The 21,129-nt window shown below is 38.5% G+C and overlaps 1 protein-coding gene across 8 annotated transcripts in view; it reads left to right on the top strand.

The window, feature by feature from the left end:
• Positions 1-8,108: 8,108 nt before the first annotated feature.
• The window catches only part of LOC146000271 (DNA helicase MCM8-like), a 67,300-nt gene continuing 54,279 nt past the window's right edge, over positions 8,109-21,129 (top strand). Inside the window, exons 1-4 of one of the 8 annotated variants that reach the window (XM_083137737.1) lie at positions 8,109-8,179; positions 11,150-11,335; positions 14,647-14,796; positions 17,655-17,887. In XM_083137737.1, coding sequence (XP_082993863.1) covers positions 11,212-11,335; positions 14,647-14,796; positions 17,655-17,887 — 507 coding nt within the window. In that variant the 5' untranslated portion in view covers positions 8,109-8,179; positions 11,150-11,211. Of the gene's footprint in view, positions 8,180-8,275; positions 8,422-11,149; positions 11,336-14,646; positions 14,797-17,654; positions 17,888-21,129 lie in introns of those variants that run through there. The other 7 variants (XM_083137736.1, XM_083137739.1, XM_083137738.1 and 4 more) reach the window with 7 other exon arrangements.

The raw sequence follows: 21,129 nt of genomic DNA, 5'->3' as shown, positions 1-21,129 counted from the left end.
TACTTGTTCCTTATTTTATCAGAGAAGTTAGTACATCGAATGCGAAAAGCGCGTTTTAGAAGTGTTATTTTTAAAGATTATCTGGCAACTGTGATTCTCTTCGATGAGGCTTGATTTGAGGGCAGTTATGTGTGTAGAAGTGATATGTATTGATAAACTTATTTTGTGAAATGAATCAACTTCCTTTGTGTTAATGACTGCAACAATTATTCCGTGATTTACCTTACAATAAGAGATGTGTAAATAAAGTTTAAGTGGATAAAAGAAGAAAATGTTATGGGTTCACCAATGTGCGCCTGATCAAAATGTATCTTTCTTCTGTAGTGCTGTTCGTTTGTTAGTGAATTACGGCGTTTAGACAATCGTTACAACAGTCCAGAATTACCAGGTTAGTGAATTAAATAATACGTAATATCACATTGAAATTTTAAATTTCGTTTTATTAGGAGCAGTGGCGTGCACTAAGGAGTAGCTAGTCTAGCAGATTGATTTATTGATTATGCTGCTACTCCTTAGTGCACGCCACTGCTCCTAATGATAGGTCAATCAATCTCACACGCTAATTACTTTAAAATCACAATATGTATTGTCTTGTTAAAACCACAGTTCATATGCAACACTTTCTTTTCACGCGCTTCTCATGCTGGCCATATCTCGCTCTTCCTCCGCCTCACCAATTCCAGGCAGAAACGACCGCCAGAAGGGAAAGGGAAGATTCCTGCCTCTACCTTCCTTGCCCCCTCGTCCCTCTGCTGCAATGGTTGAAAGCACGTGCTTTCAGGTCCCATAGTCTATCTCCTATAGGACAGATAGGGGATTGGTTTCCCTTCGATTTCTTTGTAAATCCGCCAAAGAACTCAGGGGAAAATTGTCTGCAGTACTTATGTTCTCTGTATTTACACCACAACTTTTTTCACGTTGTACAATATGTATAATATGGGATGTAGTTTTATTATTTATGAAATTGAAACGTATTATGTGCAGACAATAATGCTATGCTTTCCTTTTTTCCAAATATGGAATATATAATGATTAAACAACAAATATTTGCTCAGGCTCCCTCTCGCTCTCGTTTTAGTAGTGTTTTATTTAAATATACTAATCTCTTGGCCTCCAATAAAAAAAACGGGTAAACTAAACAGTCGTAAATACGGACGTATTTATTTGGGCAAGAGATCGCGCATTCATATTGTTGTTGGTTTGGTTTATTTTACTTCGCTTTTCTGCCCCATTTGATTATCGCGAATATCAGAATGAGTGATGATGACGATATGATGAAATTGATGAAGGGACCGCACAAAGAACAACCCAGGCCGGGATTCGAACCCGTGATGAGCGCGCATTCTTGTTCCTATGTGTTGTACTCTGCATTGAATAATGAAATAATTCGGAATGAAAAATGTATCCCAGAGCTCAAAAAGCCAAATGAATATTGTTGTAAAGAATTGTCACTCTGTTGACAAGAAATGACGTCTCACGTATTTCTCTTTATGTACAACCTTTATTTACACCGCTGCCCTTCTCCGTATATACATTTTTTCCATTACAGATCCAATATCAACTGCTCCCGGTTGCCTTTTGCCCCATAACACAGAGAATTGCACTTCTCAGGACTTTTCTCTACGAGCGCACTATTTACCATAGCGCTAACCCGCCCCCGCAGTTTATCACGCAGGGGTCCCTAAACCTACGGCGCTCACTCTGTGTGTATTTCTATGCATCAATAAAAACGGCCTCACTGCATCTGGCCTTGTATCGAAGTATCTGCGAGCCTGGGATTCTGAGATATGAGAGAGCGTAACAAGTCGAACCGGTATTTATACCTCCGACAAACGACCCTCCCCCAACCGCCGGGGCAATGTCCTATTGTTACCTTTCAAAACGGGGAAGCCGTTGAGAAAACCCAACCGTTGGCTTCCCGTACTACCGAGCAAAAAAGCAACCTAGGCCAGAGGATTTACAAGGAATTACACTTTTCCATATATATTTCCCTTTTTGCAGCTGTGTGCGTAAAAGCCACACAGCAATATTATTGAAGAAACTACAAAAAAGTGTACAGTGGGATCCATGAGTATTACCCTGCAAATTGTCCATGACTATTTTTATTAATTTTTTTCTTACATCCTGTGTGTTTTTAAGCGATGCATTTTTATGTATGCTGGTGCAGAAGTTGTCAACAGCTTGTTTTGAGTTTTCTTTTAATTCTTGAAGCTCTTATTGGGTCAAATAAAGTGCACGAACATGGTGATGGACAATTTGCACGGTAATACTCATGGATCCCACTGTACTATGTTACCTGTTTATCTCCTCTAATATGTTGAATTTTTGCCACTTCCCATCACTTTTTCTAGCTGCATGGATTTAATTGCAATAAGTAGCTAATGATCTTAAGGACGTCATGAGGGACAATCGTAAACAGAGAACTCTAGACTCCTGATTTCACAGTGCCCTGCAGATGCACTGGGAGTTTTTTTTTTTTTTTTTAAAAAAAAAGCCTTGCTCATCCATCACTTTACCTAACTTCTGCCATGACGATGAACGTTGATTAAATGAAACAGGTAAAGAATGGATACAAAGGAAGCTCATGCACACGCCAGGGCTTGAGCCTGGATCCTTCAGTAAGGAGATCGTGAGATGAAGAAATTAGGGAAATCGAGCAATGCAAAATATTTGAAAAAAAAAAACAACAAAAAAAAACATGTTTCAAAAATCCAATTGAAAATTACCACTGAGGAAAAATGCAGTTTGTTTTACCGATACCTATGTATTTCCACTCAGCTTTGTTGTCGGCCTACATCCGTGGGTGAGTGTAAGTGGTCCCGGATCGGTACCCGGTGGCGGCACATATTGGTTCGGATCCCTCTAGAAACTGTAGGTTCAGTTCCGATTAGCCTTTCTGTGCCTAAAGTGGAATTAAAACACAAAATCGACAAACAAATCAACCAACAGCGCGCTACGACACCAGGAGTTTCGGGTTCGAACCCCGACCTGGACATAGATGTTATTTGTGTTTGTCCCTTCATTAATTTTATCGTATCATCTTCGCAATTAACCAAATGTGACAAAAAGCGACGCCAAGTAACAAAAATCAAATCATTGATTGATTGCCTGATTAGGTTTATTTTACTCCGCTTTTCACCACTTTTGGCTATTCGCGAAGATAATGCGATAAAATTGATGAAGGGACACACGCACACAAAAAACACCTAGGGCCAAGCCGAAATTCGAATCCGGGATCTCTGGCTTAGTAGTCAAATCAAATAATTTTTCATTTTCGAAAGGGGGTGGGAGTTTGTGTACTTTTGTTAAGTACCTATTCATCAGTTTGAAATATTTTCCTGTTTTTGATGTTCTTTTTTTAGGAATACCGGACCCTAAAGGGAGGAGGGGTATGACCTACACCAACCCCCCTTGGGCACGCCACTGATTGCTACTCCAAGTGTCGACGTCACCGCACGTCACTGATTAGGAACCATCAAGGAATGATGAATTTATCAGCCTTCAAATGTTCCATTCTTTCATAGTCTTTACCACAGAGTAGTCCAAACATTGCAGATTTCAACGATTAGCGTGTAACGTTGACATTTCGTTCATTTGAAGTCCATGTATTTATTTTTAACATTATAGCTATAAGCTGTAAAAAAAATACAATATATAAATATTAGATACAAGTCATGGGCGTCGCAAGAAATTTTTATAGGGGGTTAAGCCATTCATAAAGTAGAAGCAATAACAATAATTATTATTATTATCATGGTTATACAGTAATAACTAATATAATCTAATACAAGTAAACCACTTTCATTCCAAATTATTTATTATTATTATATAGTTGGGGAGACTTCCTACTTGATTCACCAGGTGAGTGAATATCGAGCACAGCTGTTTCTAATTATTTTTTACATTTCACACGTTAATGTAATTTATGATTCTACTGTGTTGTTATTAACTTTTGCATAGCTAATTCAAGAAAAAGGTTTAAATGTTGGGTAGAAATTTTAGTTTTTAATTTTAATATGTTTGTCTTGTTTTCTCTCTCTCTCTAGTTATGTTTCACTTTCTCCCTGTATAATTTCTTCCATTTCTCTGTTTTCTCGCTCTTTCTTTTTCTCCTTGCTGGCTGCTTCTAACTTTATTTCACTTTCTCTCCTTGTACCGGTGTTACCGCAGGTAACAGCAAAATGTAAAGAAATTATAAAGTTTTATTCTCAATAAAATAACAACATTGTTAAATAAGTAAACCAACAGCGTTGCAATTGTATATTGCAGAGGACATTTTTTCTGCAGCCGACAAAAGCAAAGAGACAGGCCGTTCCACTACCCTCAAGAGGCAACAAGAGGAAAGGGCGCCCGCCAATGCAATGGGACAGCGGGGAAAGACTTGGAGGCAAGTGTGCTAGGGGATTGTTCATATGCCTGTGTAGGGGCCCTGTTGCCGCTGCAGCCTACCGGATCAGCAAGTGTTGTCACATTGGATTTCCAGAAAGGAGCTAAATCCCCGCCTAAAACGGGGATACTATTTCTCTGAAGCAACAAGAGCTAGACTGCAAAGCCAAAACTGGATTTAACTACAACTGAGACCGTTTAGTAATAGACGAGAAGATAAGTACTTGATGCGATTCGTGATTTGGACAAACCTTGCTCCAAAAAACTAAGTTGGCAACAGTAGTACGTATATCTGGATTCCTCCCACCACTGGAGGAGGGGAATTCTGTTGTCTGATCAACGCAGAAAAGTCAAACTGACCCGAATGTGTGGTTATTCTTCCCCTTTCCACCTCTTTGCAAAGAAACAGAGATGGTTGACAAGGCTCGACTACTATTCACTGGATTTTCGCGGCAACTCTCTCATGAGTGGTAGTTCTTTTTAGGAGTGATTCTGGCTAAATACATAATTGAGCGGATTGAAAAAAAAATCCACATCAAAGGCATGTTTGGAGGGGGGCGGTAGTGTGAAGATGATAACGTCTGATGGCCGGTAACACTTTTGAAAAAGTCACTCCACGCCACTGCCTTGTACCTACCTTTCCTTTCTTTCTCTCTCTACATAGAACTTTATTTCTATTTCTCTATGCATCTAGCTTTATTCCTCTCTATTCACATACGCAGGATCAAAACAGTGTAACAAAACATGTTTCGTCCGGGCAAATAAACGCTCCACTTCTGAATATATCAGGGTAACACAAGTAAAATAACGCAAAATAACGAAGTCCCGAAATTTATTTGGTTATGCTTCTGTCCAACTCTGAGCTTTAGTAGTGTTGTCTATATCAGACAGAAAGTATATGTCAATAACAACCATAAATCCGTAGTGCATGACTACATATACGCAGGATAAAATATATTTTTCGGAGAAACCTGTGCATACATACAAACAGGGATAGATAGGTAAATAAATAAATAACAGGAAATATTTACGCAATATTATAACTATGTTGGTTAAGGGTAGAATTTTACTACGAAAATGGAAGTTGTCTATATTTTGTTCGCACAGTTTCTCTTGTTTCTTGAAGTTGTCATTGATTAATTTATATCAGAAACCCTTTATCTCTACAAATCAACATGTTGAAAGAAACAGCAAAAATTATCCAAGTTAAGTTGCTAAATGACAAAGAAAATGATGCACAAATCGTCTAGGGTAATGCCATTACATCATTACATTAAATACTTATTGCAACACAAACTGTAGCTATATGCCATATATATTCGTAAGTAAAAGTCTATTTTTGAATGATCAATGTTGATCGATTCTTCAAATTCCAGAAATTATAAGTTAAAAGGAGTCCACAGGATGGCGTTGATTGGTAGTCAGAAGAGATCCGAACACTCACTAGTTACCTATGTCCATGACATAAACACCATAATCCGCAGAAGAACCAATAACATATTACGAAAACCTCACATGTCGCTGGTACAATGAGGATTTGATTTGATTTAGTTTATTTTACTTCGCGTTTTGTGCCTCTTGGCTAATTTGCGAAGATGGGGATGAGTGATGAAATGATGAAATTGATGAATGGACATTCACAAACAACCAAGCCCGACCGGGATAGATACAATGAGGAATTTTATAAATTTTCTACTATATGATTTAATGTTTTCGATAACATTCTAGAAGAATATAGTATTTTATGAATATAATAGTCACAATTAATTTTCTTATTGACAGGTACGTGCATTGCATGTAATTATTGCAGAATTATTTTTACCATAACAATTTCCCAACACAATGTTTTTTTTTTTCATTCACAAGTTGATCACCACAAAGAATCCTGGCTACGTCCTTGACTCTGAGGCCAGTCCCTATTATAGCATAATATTTCAACATAAACTGAATTAATGAAACAAAGAGAGTTATGCAAAATTAAGGCGTCATCCTTTTGACTCCGACCACGGGAGCCAAACCACGCAGGTTCGAGTCTCCTTGGGGGAAGCGTAACATTTTTTTCCCCTGTGATTTCGGCCTTTGCATGGGACCGGTGACCAGCCATCATCGTGAGAAAATTGGGGAGCTACGAATGAGTAGCGTAACCCGGTCACGAAACCTACAACAACGATCGGGGGTTAGTCGTGCTGGCCACATTTCACCCCGTAACTGGTTGATGATCTCCTACCTACCGATAGGCCCCGACTCTCACGAGTTGTTGTGCCACGGTATATTATTAGCAGTTGTTTTGTTCAGCTGAGAGAAAATCAACGTTTCTGTGTTTTCATTCTGACCAGTAGCGTGTACAAGGGGCGATATGACCGCAACAGGGTCGTAATCAATGGCTGAGCGAGGGTGGGCACTAGCCCATTTTTAGAAGTTCTTAGTCCTAGAAATTATGCATGAAAAATTTGCAGAATCATGTATAGTAGAAAAAAATCGCCCAGAAAGTTCGACATAGAAAGAATGAAAGATAGAGAGAAACATAATAAAAAATATAAAAAACGGGAGAGAAAGAGAAGAAGAAACTTTAAGTAGCCAGCCATGACCACCGAAAGCCCGCATCACATGGAACTGGATTTCCAGTAGATATGCCCTAGTTGGTGCTAGTTTTCGCCTCACACGATACTTATCAGCGTACTTGTCGATAGACTTTTGTTCCCATACGAGGGAAGTTGTAATGGCGGCCTCGTGAGATGTAAACAATGTATCACTTCACATTTTTAAAAGCCGATAACTATTCAACCGAGAGGAATAACGTTTCGTATAAAACGTTATTAGGTACAAAACAATGGTGCTGCTTAAATACATACTTTACAACGTTTACCGTACACGTATGGAAGAATATTTTAGTTGTTTCAAATGTAAACACCGTGCACTCAGCATATATGGTGTAACTCAACGCGCCTTTTATGCTGTACACGTTATACATTGCTGGAGTAACACTCGGAAACCACATACAAAAGCGCTCCTTTGCACACTCACAGATTATCTTCACATGGCGAAACTTTGCTCTGATTGGCTGTTCCACAGAATCCAGTCGAGGAAAGCAAGTAGCAATTAGAACATGTCCTATTCCTCCAAACCAGTCAAGCAGTCAGCCAGGCGGCCATGATTGCTACCTAGAAAGTTAGTTCAGCGCCAACTAGGGCATTCCTACTAGAAATCCAGTTCCGTGTGATAGGGGCTTAAGCAAGCCAAGCTCACCTAGAAATATTTTGCCCGCACAAGCCGCACATACGAAATTCTCTAACGATTCCACCGGACCGTAAAGGAGAATATGTTTTTTTTTTGTAGGTAGTCTCATACGTTGTTATCCTTTTCCATATTTGCAGTGGCGCGATTATGGGGGGGGGGTGAGGGAAGTCACCCCCACTTGGAATATTCTAAACCCAAACGCTTCCACTGTGCATTTGATCAGCTTCACGCCCCTGGTCACCTTTACCCCCAGAGTTTCCTCCAGGTACCCACTTTATACGACGCTGGGTGGGCGCCGGAGCCGCTTGAACAGGTTGAAAAAGTCCCGGTTTTACCCTGCGTACATTAATAGGAATCATAAATTCGAATAAAAGTTCAAATTACACGCACGAAGGTATATATCTTGCGAGATTCATGAGATTGCAAACATAAAACGTGAGAAATGTTTGTGAGAATCAGTGATAGTTATAGTACTTGCCAACACTGCTTCTCCAGCGACGGCGCAGTGAATTAAATGAAAGGAGCAATATTTTTGGTGCATTGCGGTATTTATCCGGTATTTATCCTATTTGTATTAAACTTATAAGATATTATTTTATTTTGTGTATCTTTTGTTTGAACATTCTTCTTCACTTCTTTATGTAATATGTGTTGTCACTTTATAATATGGTGATAGTATTTGAAATCCGTCAGGACAGGCGATTGGTTTCATTCAGGTCGATCAATACATACGCAGCATTAATATGATTATTTGTTATCAAGACAGGTGAATGATAATATTTACTGTGCATGCAATAGGTAACAATCGACATTCTGTATCAATTTAGTGTTATACGATTATTTAATCTTACCTATTATTCAATGTAATTCAGTTCAAATTATCTTTATTATTCTCGACTTGTTCTCTTTGAACATAAAAGTGGACTTCAAACTAAACTTTTTGTGGAATGTCAAGTTCATTAGAAACTTATTACAGGTCAATGCGGATGAAGAAAGCATGTATTTTTCATTAGGTTTTGATTCTTCTGAACCATATCTGGTTACACGATACATTGGTCCACCCTGATCTCGCTGATATTTAATTCCTTATGGAGAATATTCTCTTATAGTTTGTAACATGTCATAGGGGCACTAATTCTTCTCCAAGAAAACATATTTCGGTAAATATGCGATATCGCCCGGACGGATTTCTTCAAATTTACAGGAGAAAGTACTTACTGAAATGAGTTTCTTTAGCATTCTGGACGTTCTTGGAGGTATTTTCTTTCACGGGAAGTAAAAACTTCGTAGTTTAATGCTGCCGAACAAGAATTAATCACTTTTTACGTAAGAAATTGGCATTGCCTGCCACATTATGCCGTTGTTTACATTGTGTGCATGCAGATGGCGCCGCGCTTTCTTTTTTCGATGAATTTAGTGGTGAAATGAGTTCTAATGGAACCTAACATAACAGGCCTAACCTAACCTTGTGTGAATGGTTTGTGGGGCTAGCCGTGGATGGTTTTTGGGGCTACCCATGGACGGATTTTGGGGCTAACGTCAATGGTTTGTGGGGCTACCCGTGGATGGTTTTTGGGGCTAACGTGCATGGTTTGTGGAGGTAAGGCATAACTTCACCTTAAAGAATGTTCCGCAAGGCAAAATAGGTAAGTACCAGTGGTAAAATTAAGGAAATGGTACTACTTTACTATACCTGAGACACCTGGGAATCATTTCTTTCGCACTTCTTTACATTGCTAACGTACTATTCTGCATTCCGGAACACTTATTTAGGTGAAATAATTGAATTTGTTAGGAAAGTAATGTATATTTCTTACATTTACGAGTACTTACTGTTCTTGTTTATTTCCACACACAACATGGCGATAGCTTACCGTCGATCGTTCCTTGAGCCAGAAAAACCATTGACGTTAGACCAAAAATTCACGATAGCCCCACAAACCATCACAGGGACGAGGTATGCCTACTAGGTTAGGTTAGGCCTGTGAGGTTTGGTTCCATTAGCACTCCTTTCGTTCAATTTAGCATATACGGACAATACGAGAGCGTATTGTGCTCTCATGCAGGAAGCAAATGGCGGCAGCAGCAATAGCACGTCGGAAATAGATTTTCGTACTAAACCACATGCATTCGCATTAAAATGAATCAAAATTACATTCCCGAACATCAACAACGCTACAGAAAATGATTTGTGTAAGTACTTTCTCCTGTAAATTTGAAGAAATCTGTCTCAGGTATAGTAAAGTGTTACCAAGGAAATAAATGAGTGAAAGGTGTCCGGGCGTTATCGCATATTTACCCATATTTCTTTGAAAATATCAAGGCGATCAGATTCATCCTGTTTCTATTTGGTTCTTTGTGTGTGTGTGAGTGCAAGCCCACACTATAAATAGATTTCTCACTTATTTTATTTACCTTGTATTATCGTTACATGTATGATTGTATTCATAATTGGTATACATAGAGTGTGGAATTCATATTTTATGCTCATCCACAAACCTACCTTAGTTAACGGTTCCGATTGTTTTATGATTTCTCCTAGCACAAAGACTAAAAATCGTAGAATTTTGGAAATCATTGTCACACGAAATTTGAACCTTCCTTAAAGTAATGAGCACTGTTTGGACTCGAAAAAAAATTTATTTATGTTGAAAAAAACAACTTGAAAATTACCTTACACACTTCTCATGGACAAGATATTCTCCGTCGACAACCAACAGTAAATACAGTAGAAGCATGGGAATGAATGTAGAAGTAAATCGGAACCTTAGTAGAATGCATTTAGGGAATTTATTTTAATGCTAAGGGAACCAAACCTAACCTGCCTAACCTAACCACGATAGCATATACTGAACAAAATATTAAGTGATCGCTAAAACTCCGCAGTATGTGTTAACAGACATAAATTGAAATCGAACCATGTAAAAATTGCATTCGTAGCATGATGAAATTGCAATAAAACAAAAGGAACTTGGTCTCGCTTTAAACTGTAGTTCTGGTCCACATTGGCCTATCCATGCATAACTTGGACTTAACACAAACTTTGTCACATTCCGAATATCAAAACAAAGGTAATACTATCAACATTTAATGTAGCATCCATCAATGAAGTGTGTGCAGCTCAAGATCGGACCATGTTCTGATTGTATAATGCTCCTACATGCTTGGGATATATATGTGTGTGTGTGTCTGCCTGTCTCTCTCTCTGACAGACATATGTAGCTTATATATGGATTTCAGAATGGTATCGATCAGTACTGGTAATTTTATGTTCATGCCAGTAGCATATTTTGCTATCTGGTTTACATCTGGAGAAACCACTTTTTCATATGTATAGAAATTGCTGGAAAATTTGAAGTTATTGAACTTCTGTTTATGCATGCATTTGTGGTTTATTTCTATTACATATAACTAATATATAGTAAATATGTACAATAAATAAAAATTGTTGCAGTAAACCAGGTCAAATTTTCATAATACACCACTGGTTCATAATCTCATACTTTGTTCCTTTTTTTGTTCACAGGAAATGGTGCTATCAGAATTAGGATTTAGATGTTCAACTTGTTAGAAAACCTATTATAAATAATGGATGATGGAAGAGGAAGAACTAATCAAGCACATACTAGAGGCAGAGGTCGAGGTGGACGTGGGAGGAACAGTTGGTTTCATAATAAATCACGTGGTAGGGGCTTCAAGTGGAACTTTCGAGGTGTGTATAATATTAACTCTCATACTCCTACTACTGTCTTGTAGTAGTCTGGCTTAGCAGTGACATGTCCAGGGCCTCTCCAATGGCATAGTGGTAACTTCGTTGCCTTGTAATCAAGGGTGAGAGGCACAAGTGGTTCGGATCCCACTTTAAACTGTATGTCCAGTCACGATTAGCCTATCTGTGCATAAAGTGGGCATAAAAAACCAAAACTCAAACTCTGTGACATGTCTAGAAATTTCTTATGTAAATGGGATTTATTCTCTCATTTTTAACACATTGGGGTCTCACGACGGGCATAGCCTGCAGTGCTCTTAAAGTCAATGTGGACGAACGACGGGCTTAACCCGTCCTGCGGTATGCAATCGCTTTGCCGATTGAACGACGGGCTATGTTCGTACTTCGTCTCATGCGCGTGTTCATTCAAGCCTCTCTGTTGAAATTCCGACCGCTAGGTGACTCATGTGCTATTTTTATCTCGCACCTGGGACTGTTTGTTGTCGTGTTGATGTACTGTGCATTGTTTAGAATGGCGTCGTTAGATCCAGACTGCATAGAGGATTCCGCCTCAGAGTTTGAAGTTAGCGACGATTTTGATGATGCAGATGAATTTGAAGATTTGGAAGGTAGGTTATATTGGTAATATTTATTGTCGACAATATAAACAGGGTTGCAAACTCTAGTATTTTATGAATGAAGTGAGAAGAGGTAATTTTTTTTTGGGTCTATTCATCTTGCCTCTTGCTTGATTCTCCTACATGCACTAATGTATTTTTAGTTTTTCCATTTATTATTTTGTATAGTGTATGTAAAATGAAAATTTATTTTATTTATTTAGTTTATTTATTTATTTGTTTAATTTTTAGAGATGACGCAGAACCAAATGATACATCGTCTGGTCCTGTCCCGCAGCCACTTTTTCATGCAAGAGATAATTACTTGTAATTTGTAATTATTTTTTGTTATGTGCACATAAGAAGTATTCTTATGCAAGATTCAAAAGATGTATTGATAGTTTATGTAGTTAATTATTGAAATTTCCAGATTACGAACTTAAAATATCTCTATATTAACATTTGTTGCAATGTTGTACTTTTTTTCTTCTTCACAAAACATTGCTGAGAAAAGTATTAAAAAACGTCTGAAAATGAAAATAAAATTTAACAAATTTTTGTTCATTGAAAAGAGGAAGTTTTGTAGATTTAAGAAACATGTGGTAAATAAAAACAAATTAAAAATATTTTTTCTATGATTTTTTTAAAAACAACCAAAAACCGCAGACCAGAGGTAACAATGCTGTATTATGAGGCCAGACCCGAATGTGTTAAATAATCTGAGTGAAGGTGGCCTAGTCGGTAGGGCATCTGACTGCCATGTGGGAGACCTGATTCAATTCCTGGTGGGTGATCTGAGGTTGGAATTTTTTCCAGCATTATCCCTGCATCAAGTGGCTCTGGGGCTAACCCAGTCTCAACTAAATTGGTACCTGGAGGTGAAAGGTGACCAGAGCATGCTGCTGATCACATCACCTCCAACATGGGCGAGATCGATAGAGCATGGTGCAGAGTGAACAGGGAACTACAATTTTAAACAATCAATCTGCTGTTTTGCCATCTTTTCACGCGTTTAAAAAATATGGTGCTTAGAAATGAACCTTATTTAAACAACTTGATACTTTTTGGTTGATGTATACATATTAAACACTGGAGCCTGCAATTTTTTTGCTTAAATTTTCACATAGTTCGTCTCTTGTATGTGCTAAGTCGTAAGCAGGGGTAGAAAAATGCAGGGTCCCCAGTCATCTTGGCACCTGAAAATTTTCACCTGCTACATTGAATTTTCAAAGTCAGTGCAAAAATATATATTGACTTTCCTTTTGTAAATTTCCATTACCCCTACCTTTTTTACAAATAATGCTTTTTTTAATTTTTGTGTGTTTTCTGTATCATTAAATCAGAATAATAAACATGCCATTATACACTTTTTTCACTGTTCCTAATCAAATTTTAAGATCTGCAGCGATATGATAGAGTCAGCCGTATAGGCTACATGTATTGGAATTTTATTTATTGATTTGCTTTATTTTACTTTGCTTCTTGTGCCACTTTTGGCTAATTTGCGAAGATGGCGATGAGTGATGATATGATGGAATTGATGAATGGAAACTTGCAAACATCCATGTCCAGGCTGGGATTTGAACCTGGGACCCCTGGCGACATGTCTTAAAATGTTATTGTCATAGTTATTCGTGCTGTTACCTTATTTAGGAATGCCACTCAGGTGCAAGAATTAATTATTTTTAATCCATTCTTGTATTAATTAATAAATTAAGTACTTTAAGTCATATTTCGAAATGTGTACCTTTATCTTAGACCACATTTTACCAAAAATAAGAAAAAAGAAACACCCTGGCTTCTGAGATTAGGGGCTGGCGCCTGAATTAGTTTGTTTTTTCTACCCCTGGTCATGAGATAATCTAAACTCTATTCACACAGGCAATCTGCAAAGGTTTGATTTATACATAGTCTTTCTCTAGATACAAAATAAGAAAATTAAATGTCACTGAAACTTCTGTAGATATTTGCAAGTTACGAGGAAGTAAAGAATGTTGAATTGTTAATTAACATTGACATGGCAGTATGCTAAGGTTATTGGTCCCATGCCAGTATGCAACTTTATGATTTTTCAGTAGTTGTAATTTTTGTTTATTGTTCCAAATCGCTCCTGCCTGTGGTGCGAGTGGTCGCAAGTTTAATTCCTGCAGTGGCGTATTCTGAAAATTTGACCTGGTTTACTGCAGCAATTCTTATGTATTTTACATATTTACTATATACTAATTACATGGAAATAAAACATTATTGTAGGCAAGCAAGTAAGAACAATGCAGAATGCCGACAACTACAGATTTTTTGGCAATTTCTACATATTATATGAGAAAGGTTGGTTTTCCGTCAGTATCATGGGAGAATACGCCACTGAATTCCTAGTGTAAGCTCTAGAATGCCAGTGTTTATCCAACATTGTGATTACAATTGGGGAGCAACAGTAGTAGACTTGTTCCAAAAGCTAGTAAAAAATTGTGATGGGTCACGTTCTCCAGAGTTACTTTTCCAAGGCTCCTATATTGATTTCCGTGTAACAGTTATATAACATTCGAGAAAATCTGACCAGGCATTATCTCAAATAAATGTTTCCTCAGTTCAATTGAAATCAAATCTTATGTTATATGAAACATGTTTCAGACCAGGACTAAATGCAGTGTTGCTAGTAAGTGTCCATTCATGTTACTGATTTGAACATGATTGTTATAGGCCAAAGAGGAAGAGGGCAACGTTCATCTCCAGAGCATCACCAAGAACCAGGCTCCTTCGAAAGTCACGCAACCCAGCAACGCATCACAAGACTGTTCCAAGTGGTGCCAGGACCGTATCGAGGATGGAAACTGTATTTTCCTGAAAAAGGTAGGTGACATTGGTTTAGTTTTTTTCAATTGTTCCGTGTATACAGGGTGGCCCAAAAGTAGGTATACAGTACCAGTGACTTTATTCATGAACAGTTAATGAAAAAAATTTAGTCACCCAAATAATAATGATAATAATAATGATTACCAGCCATCATTCCAGAGATGCCCTGTGCATGTAGCCGGTGTTACCGCAGGTAACAGTAAAATGTAAAGAATTAAAAAGTTGTTTCAATAAAATGACAACATTGTTAATTACGTTAATGAACACAGTTTCCGTCGAGTAGATATTGCCTAGGACATTTTTTCTGCAGCCGACAGAAGCTAAGAGGGAGGCCGTACCACTACCCTGAAGAGGCAACAAGGGAGAAGAGGGTGCCAATGCAAGGAAAGAGCAGGGAATGACTTTCGGGCATAGTGTGCTTTGGGGTTATTCATATGCCTGTTAAGATGCCCTGTTGCCGTTAAGACCCACCGGATCAGCCAGTGTTGTCACATCGGATTGGCAGAAAAGAGCTAAATCCCACCTAAAATAGGAATACCATTTCTGTGAAGCAACTAGAGGTACACTGCAGAGCCAAGACTGGATTGAACTACAACTGAGACCAGTTAGGTAATAGACGAAAATATATAGTTCCTTGGTATGATTCGTGATTTGGACAAACATTGCTCCAAAATACTAAGTTGGCAACGGTAGTACATACAGCTGGGCTTCCTTTCCACAAAGGAGTGGAGTTCTGTCCTCTGTTCAGTGCTCACCACACAATTGTCGAACTGACCCTCATTGCAAAGAAACAGAGAAAGATGAAGTGTTGACAAGGGTCTACCACATTCATTGGATTTTCGTGGTAATTCTTTGAAGGAGTGTTTGTGGTTAAATCACTGTAAAAGTAATCCTATAGCGCTACAACCCAATATTGGGCCCTGGCTTACATACCGACTGCTGGCCTCCCTCCCACGTGGACCACTGGGCGGCGTGGAGATCTGCAGCCAGGTTAGGGGGACAAGTGGTCGGCCTGACCAACCCCCTGCTGTGCTGTGCTGATTGAAAAACAGGAAAGAAATGAACAAATATCTAGCTCGAAGACATGTGTTCTTTACTGGGAGGGGGGGGGGGTTGATAATGTCTAGCAGGTATAATTGTCGTACTGATAGCCGGTGACACTTTTGAAAAAGTCACGCCACACCACTGCATCATTCATAGTATCAATCAAGATATCTGAAAAGGACAATAAACTTACAAACAACAATGCCAGGCTGACAGTGGTATACAGGGTGCTCGGAAATTCCCCTTACAAACTTGTAGGGCAAGTAGAGGGGACTGAGTAGACAATATTTGGAATAGGAACCCATGTCCGGAAACGTACCGTTTCCGTGCTACAACCATGACAATATGTCGGATGTGCCTTTGTTGGCATGCAACCGGGTTGGCAGTATATGACGTCAGAAGATCACCTGATGTCACGTGACGTCTACAAATTGTTGCGTTCTGCTGTCGACACAGGTGCTGATCAATGAATAGTATGTTTCTTTTTTGTTCCCTTGGCATTGTTACCAAATAAATTTGTTTGTATTATGGACTGAGTCACACGTCATTCACTTCTGTACCTTACGTAACACCTCATTTGACATGGTTGTAATAAATGATTACACTTTAGGTCATCAGGTTATCTTCTGACGTCATGTACTGCCTACCCGGTTGCATACCAACACAGGCACATCCAACACATTGTCATGGTTGTAGCACGGAAACGGTACGTTTCCGGACATGAGTTCCTATTCCAAATATTGTCTACTCAGTCCCCTCTACTTGCCCTAGGAGTTTGTAAGGGGAATTTCCGAGCACCCTGTATACTGTATACCTACTTTTGGGCCACCCTGTATACACATATAGTGGGACTAATAATGAACTTTTATATGTTGATGATTTATTTATAGGGGTCCCAGGTTCGAATCCTGGCTTGGGCATGGACGTTTGTGATGTCTATTCATCATATCATCACTCATCCCCATCTTCGCAAATTAACCAAAAGTTGCACAAGAAGCGAAGTAAAATAAATTTTATTTATATTGTCAGGGGATTGGACAATGATATTGAACTCGTATTTGCAAGCAAGTATACTAGGAATAGGAACAATGTGGACTCATACTATTCCACTTTGCAGATGGCCTCCCCTGTCTTTTAGAAATGCTTACATACTCAAACTCAACATACTTGGTCTCGTAGGTCATCATAAGTTTGCAACAAACAATGTTACTGTCCTATTGTAAAATGACAACCGTTGACTTTTTATAGATAAGCCAGTGACAGTCACGGCTGATTCTATAGACTTGCCATGTCTTCAAAGGCCATTGGGTTTGAATTAGAGGGATAAGCAAATCCAGTCTACATGTGATTCGTGTATTGGGTCCGGTATTTGTATATTGGATCCAAGATTCAAGTTCTGGATATCAGATCCACGAGTTGAGTTCAGAATATCAGAACCCGAGATTTACATAACGCTCAAGCAATCAAGGCTTCCTTGAGTTTCCCAACAACCAATGACAAAGTACTGTGCAAGCAATGGACGTTTCTCATAGTGAGAAACATTGACGTTCAAGATATTTTAGGGCACTACCCGATGGCGTAGTGGTAACATTATTGCCTTGTAATCAAGGGGTCCTGGGTTTGATACCTGGTGGAGGCACATTCACAGTGGTTCGGATCCCAATTTAAACTTAAGTCCAGTCCTGATTAGTTTATCTGTGCATAAAGTGGACTTAAGACATCAATTCAAACTCAAATCGAAGATGATGTAATATCTAGAAATATTATTTTTGTTGGCAAGTAAAACTAAATGCTTTTCTTTTCGTTTCTAGCCTTCAATGAAAACTCCCCTCTTGTTGACAAGATCAGGGCTATGGAGGAGTTCATCCTGAGAAACAAGAAGATGTATTCTTCCACCCAGGTGGAGGAGAGGAGAGCATTTTCAGTTGATCTAAAAGCTCTTTCTGGGGATGAGGATTTCAAGGAAAAATGGCCGACATTTATGGAAGATCTATCAGACAAGCCAGAGGAGTCTTTAAATTGTTTGGGCCTTGCCATGCATAAGGTTGGTGGATGTTTTAGACCATTCGTGCACGTCCATGGAAAAGAGTAGTGTGAGATTTTTTCAAGAAACAATTTGTATATCAGTCCTTCGTTGCATAGTATATGTTTCGTTATCTACATTCCTTTCCTACTTCTCTAGATTGATGGCGTTAAAGAGGAATGGTGAACTGGTGAAATTGATAAATGAAGAAACGCAATGAGATGTCAATCCATGTCTTACCTAGGATTCAAACACCCCAACAGCCAACCTCTGCGGTGGAGTGGTTAAGACAGTGCACTATGATGTTAGAGATCATAGATACGGGTGTTCTTTGCGAGTGTCCCTTCACCAATTTTATCATCGCAATTGTCCAAATGTGGCAAAAAAAGCGATGTAAAGTAGCCTAATTCAATCAATCATCACTTTACGTGTATGCCAGACTTCCTATCCTAGCCACTCGGATGGGGCAATGAGCCCTTGCACCCACTGCCACTTTGCCCTTTTCTCCACTAAGGCCATGTGAACATAGGTCAGGAGACATCAAATTGGCAGGTAGTCTGTAGATGGTATGTGCAGGTTGAAACTATGCCATCCCTAGTGCGCACTGGCCTACCTGTACAGGTGAGATCAACTGGTGTAGCAATCCTCTTTGCTTGGTACAGTCAATGTCAAGGAATAAAATTCTGTTGCTGCAAAGATGTTATCCGCTGCTTATTGACATTTTTATTTCAATTCATGATCATCACATGAGGAAAAGAGACTGAATGAAACTTTCTTACTGTTATTACTTCTGTTATTGAGTGTACCTTGAGCAAGGAAAAGGCACAAACAACAGCTTGCTTTGTTGAAAAGCATGTATCACATGATTATGGCTTCTGTCTTACTACCAGTTTGCACAGTGCCATTTAAAAGCATGGTGAGATCATTGTAGCATTATGAAACACAGGGGTAGAAAAATACAGGGCATCCGGTTGCAATGGTGCCTCAAAAATTTCACCTAGCGCCTGCATTTTTAAGTTCAGTTTGATTTTTTTAAAAGAAATATTTCTAGTTTGCTTACGAAAAGTTTCATTACTTTTTTAAAAATAACAAGTACAGTACGTTTTTTTTTTATATTTGTGTGTCATCACATACATCATTAAGTCAGAATAATCAGCACATTACTATAAACTGTTGCTACAGTTTTAAAACCTACAGTGATTTGGTAGAGTTGACCATATATTAGAATGTATTGCATAGTTATTCATTTATCACACTTCATAGCTTATCTTAGTTAGATTCATGGCTCTCTTGGCCCGTATTTGGGGAGAAGAGGGGCTGGCACCTGAATTATTTTTAGTTTTGTCTACCTCTGATAAAGCAATCGCTCCAGACATGCCACAACTGATTTTTACAATCCAGTGATTGCGTCCTATTGCAAGTGTGACATCCAGAGAGACAACAGATTTCCATTAGGAAGCATTGCCCGCTGGATTTCCAGTCCCTTAACCCCTTCCCTGTGTTCGGCGTAATATTACTCCCTTGGTCACTATAGCTTATTCTGTGTGGGGCGTAATATTATGCCTGCGAACATTTATGACTGAAGTAACCTGTGTTGAATGGAATAATCCTTTTTTGTTGGTGAAACATGTTTTGCTATTGAAGAAGAAACGACCTTTTATTTAACTAACTAACTCTCTAGCCTTCTTAAACCCAAAGGTTCATGGCTGCAGCAACACAGGCCTTCCATCCGCCCCTATCTTGAGCAAGATCTATATACTCTTTTCCATCCCTTCCGATTTCCCTTAGGTCCATCTCAACGTTGTCCCTCCATCTTCGTCTTGGCCTTCCTACAGGTCTCTTACCATCGGGTTTCCCAACAAGAATCCTGTGAACTCCTCTTTCCTCTCCCATTCATGCCACATGGCCTGCCCACCTAAGTCTTCTTGATTTAATTATTCTAATAATATCTGGACATGAATACAAATTATGTAGTTCTAAATTATGTAACCTTCTCCACTCACCTGTCTCCTCATCCCTTTTAGGTCCAAATATTTTCCTAAGGATCTTATTTTCAAATACTCTCAATTTATGTTCCTCTTTGAATGTAAGGGATCAAGTTTCACACCCATATAATACTACAGGGAAAATTACTGTTTTGTATATTTTAACTTTTAGTTTCTTAGATATTAAAGGAGAAGACAAAAGTTTATGAAGAGAGAAGTAACATGCATTTCCTGAATTAAGCCTACTTTTTATTTCCTCTTTAATATAATTTTCATTTGTTAATATTACTCCTAAGTATTTGAATTTGGAAACTGGTTCAAACGAGTTGTTATCAATAATTAGATTTTGATTATTACCGAACACTTGGTTTCGGCCTGTAAGCATATATTTAGTTTTCTCTTTGTTAACTTCCAAACCTATCTCTTTAGCAGTTTTGAAAAATATTTTAGCATTATTCTTAATTGTATTTAAGCCCGACCCTGTGGCCGAGTGGTTAGCACATCGCGCTGCGATGCCAAGGGTCCCATGTTCGAATCCCGGTCGGGCTTGGTTGTTTGTGAATGTCCATTCATCAATTTCATCATTTCATCACTCATCCCCATCTTCGCAAATTAGCCAAGAGGCACAAAACGCGAAGTAAAATAAACTAAATCAAATCAAAATCAAATTAATTGTATTTATATCATCCCCTAATAAGTCAACATCATCTGCATATGCTAACAACTGAGTCACACCATTTAATTTTAGTCTTTCGTTAGTTTCTTTTACCTTCCTAACAGCATATTCTAAGGCAAAATTAAAGAGCAATGGAGATAATGCATCTCCTTGTTTAAGCCCATCATGAATTGGAAATTTGTCAGACACATTAATACCCACACGAATTTTACTTTCTGTTTCACTGGTGCATACTTTTATCATACTAACAAGCTTCTTAGGTATTCCAAACTCGACTAATATATTATATAATTTATCTCTTTTGACCGAATCATATGCTTTTTTGAAATCGATGAATAGCTAATGGACATTTTGGTTGTATTCCCACTTTTTTTCAATTTGATCTGTAGTTGATCTGTTACGTTTAAATCCACATTGATAATCACCTATAATTTGATTAGCATATGGGGTTAGTCTTGTTATATATTTTCGAATAGCGGATAGTACTAGACGCGTGTAAAGTCGGCTCCGAAAATAACGTTCGCTTTTTATTAACATAGAGCATTATCACGCCACCAAATGTTCTTACGGCACGTATAAGTAGTCAACCCGTGGCTTGTAGT

Source organism: Lepisma saccharinum, chromosome 16 (genome assembly GCF_977018435.1).
Source record: "Lepisma saccharinum chromosome 16, izLepSacc3.1, whole genome shotgun sequence".
Taxonomy (NCBI): Eukaryota; Metazoa; Arthropoda; class Insecta; order Zygentoma; family Lepismatidae; genus Lepisma; species Lepisma saccharinum.
Note: the sequence above shows the minus strand (reverse complement) of the source record. Positions and strands in the feature narration are given on the sequence as shown.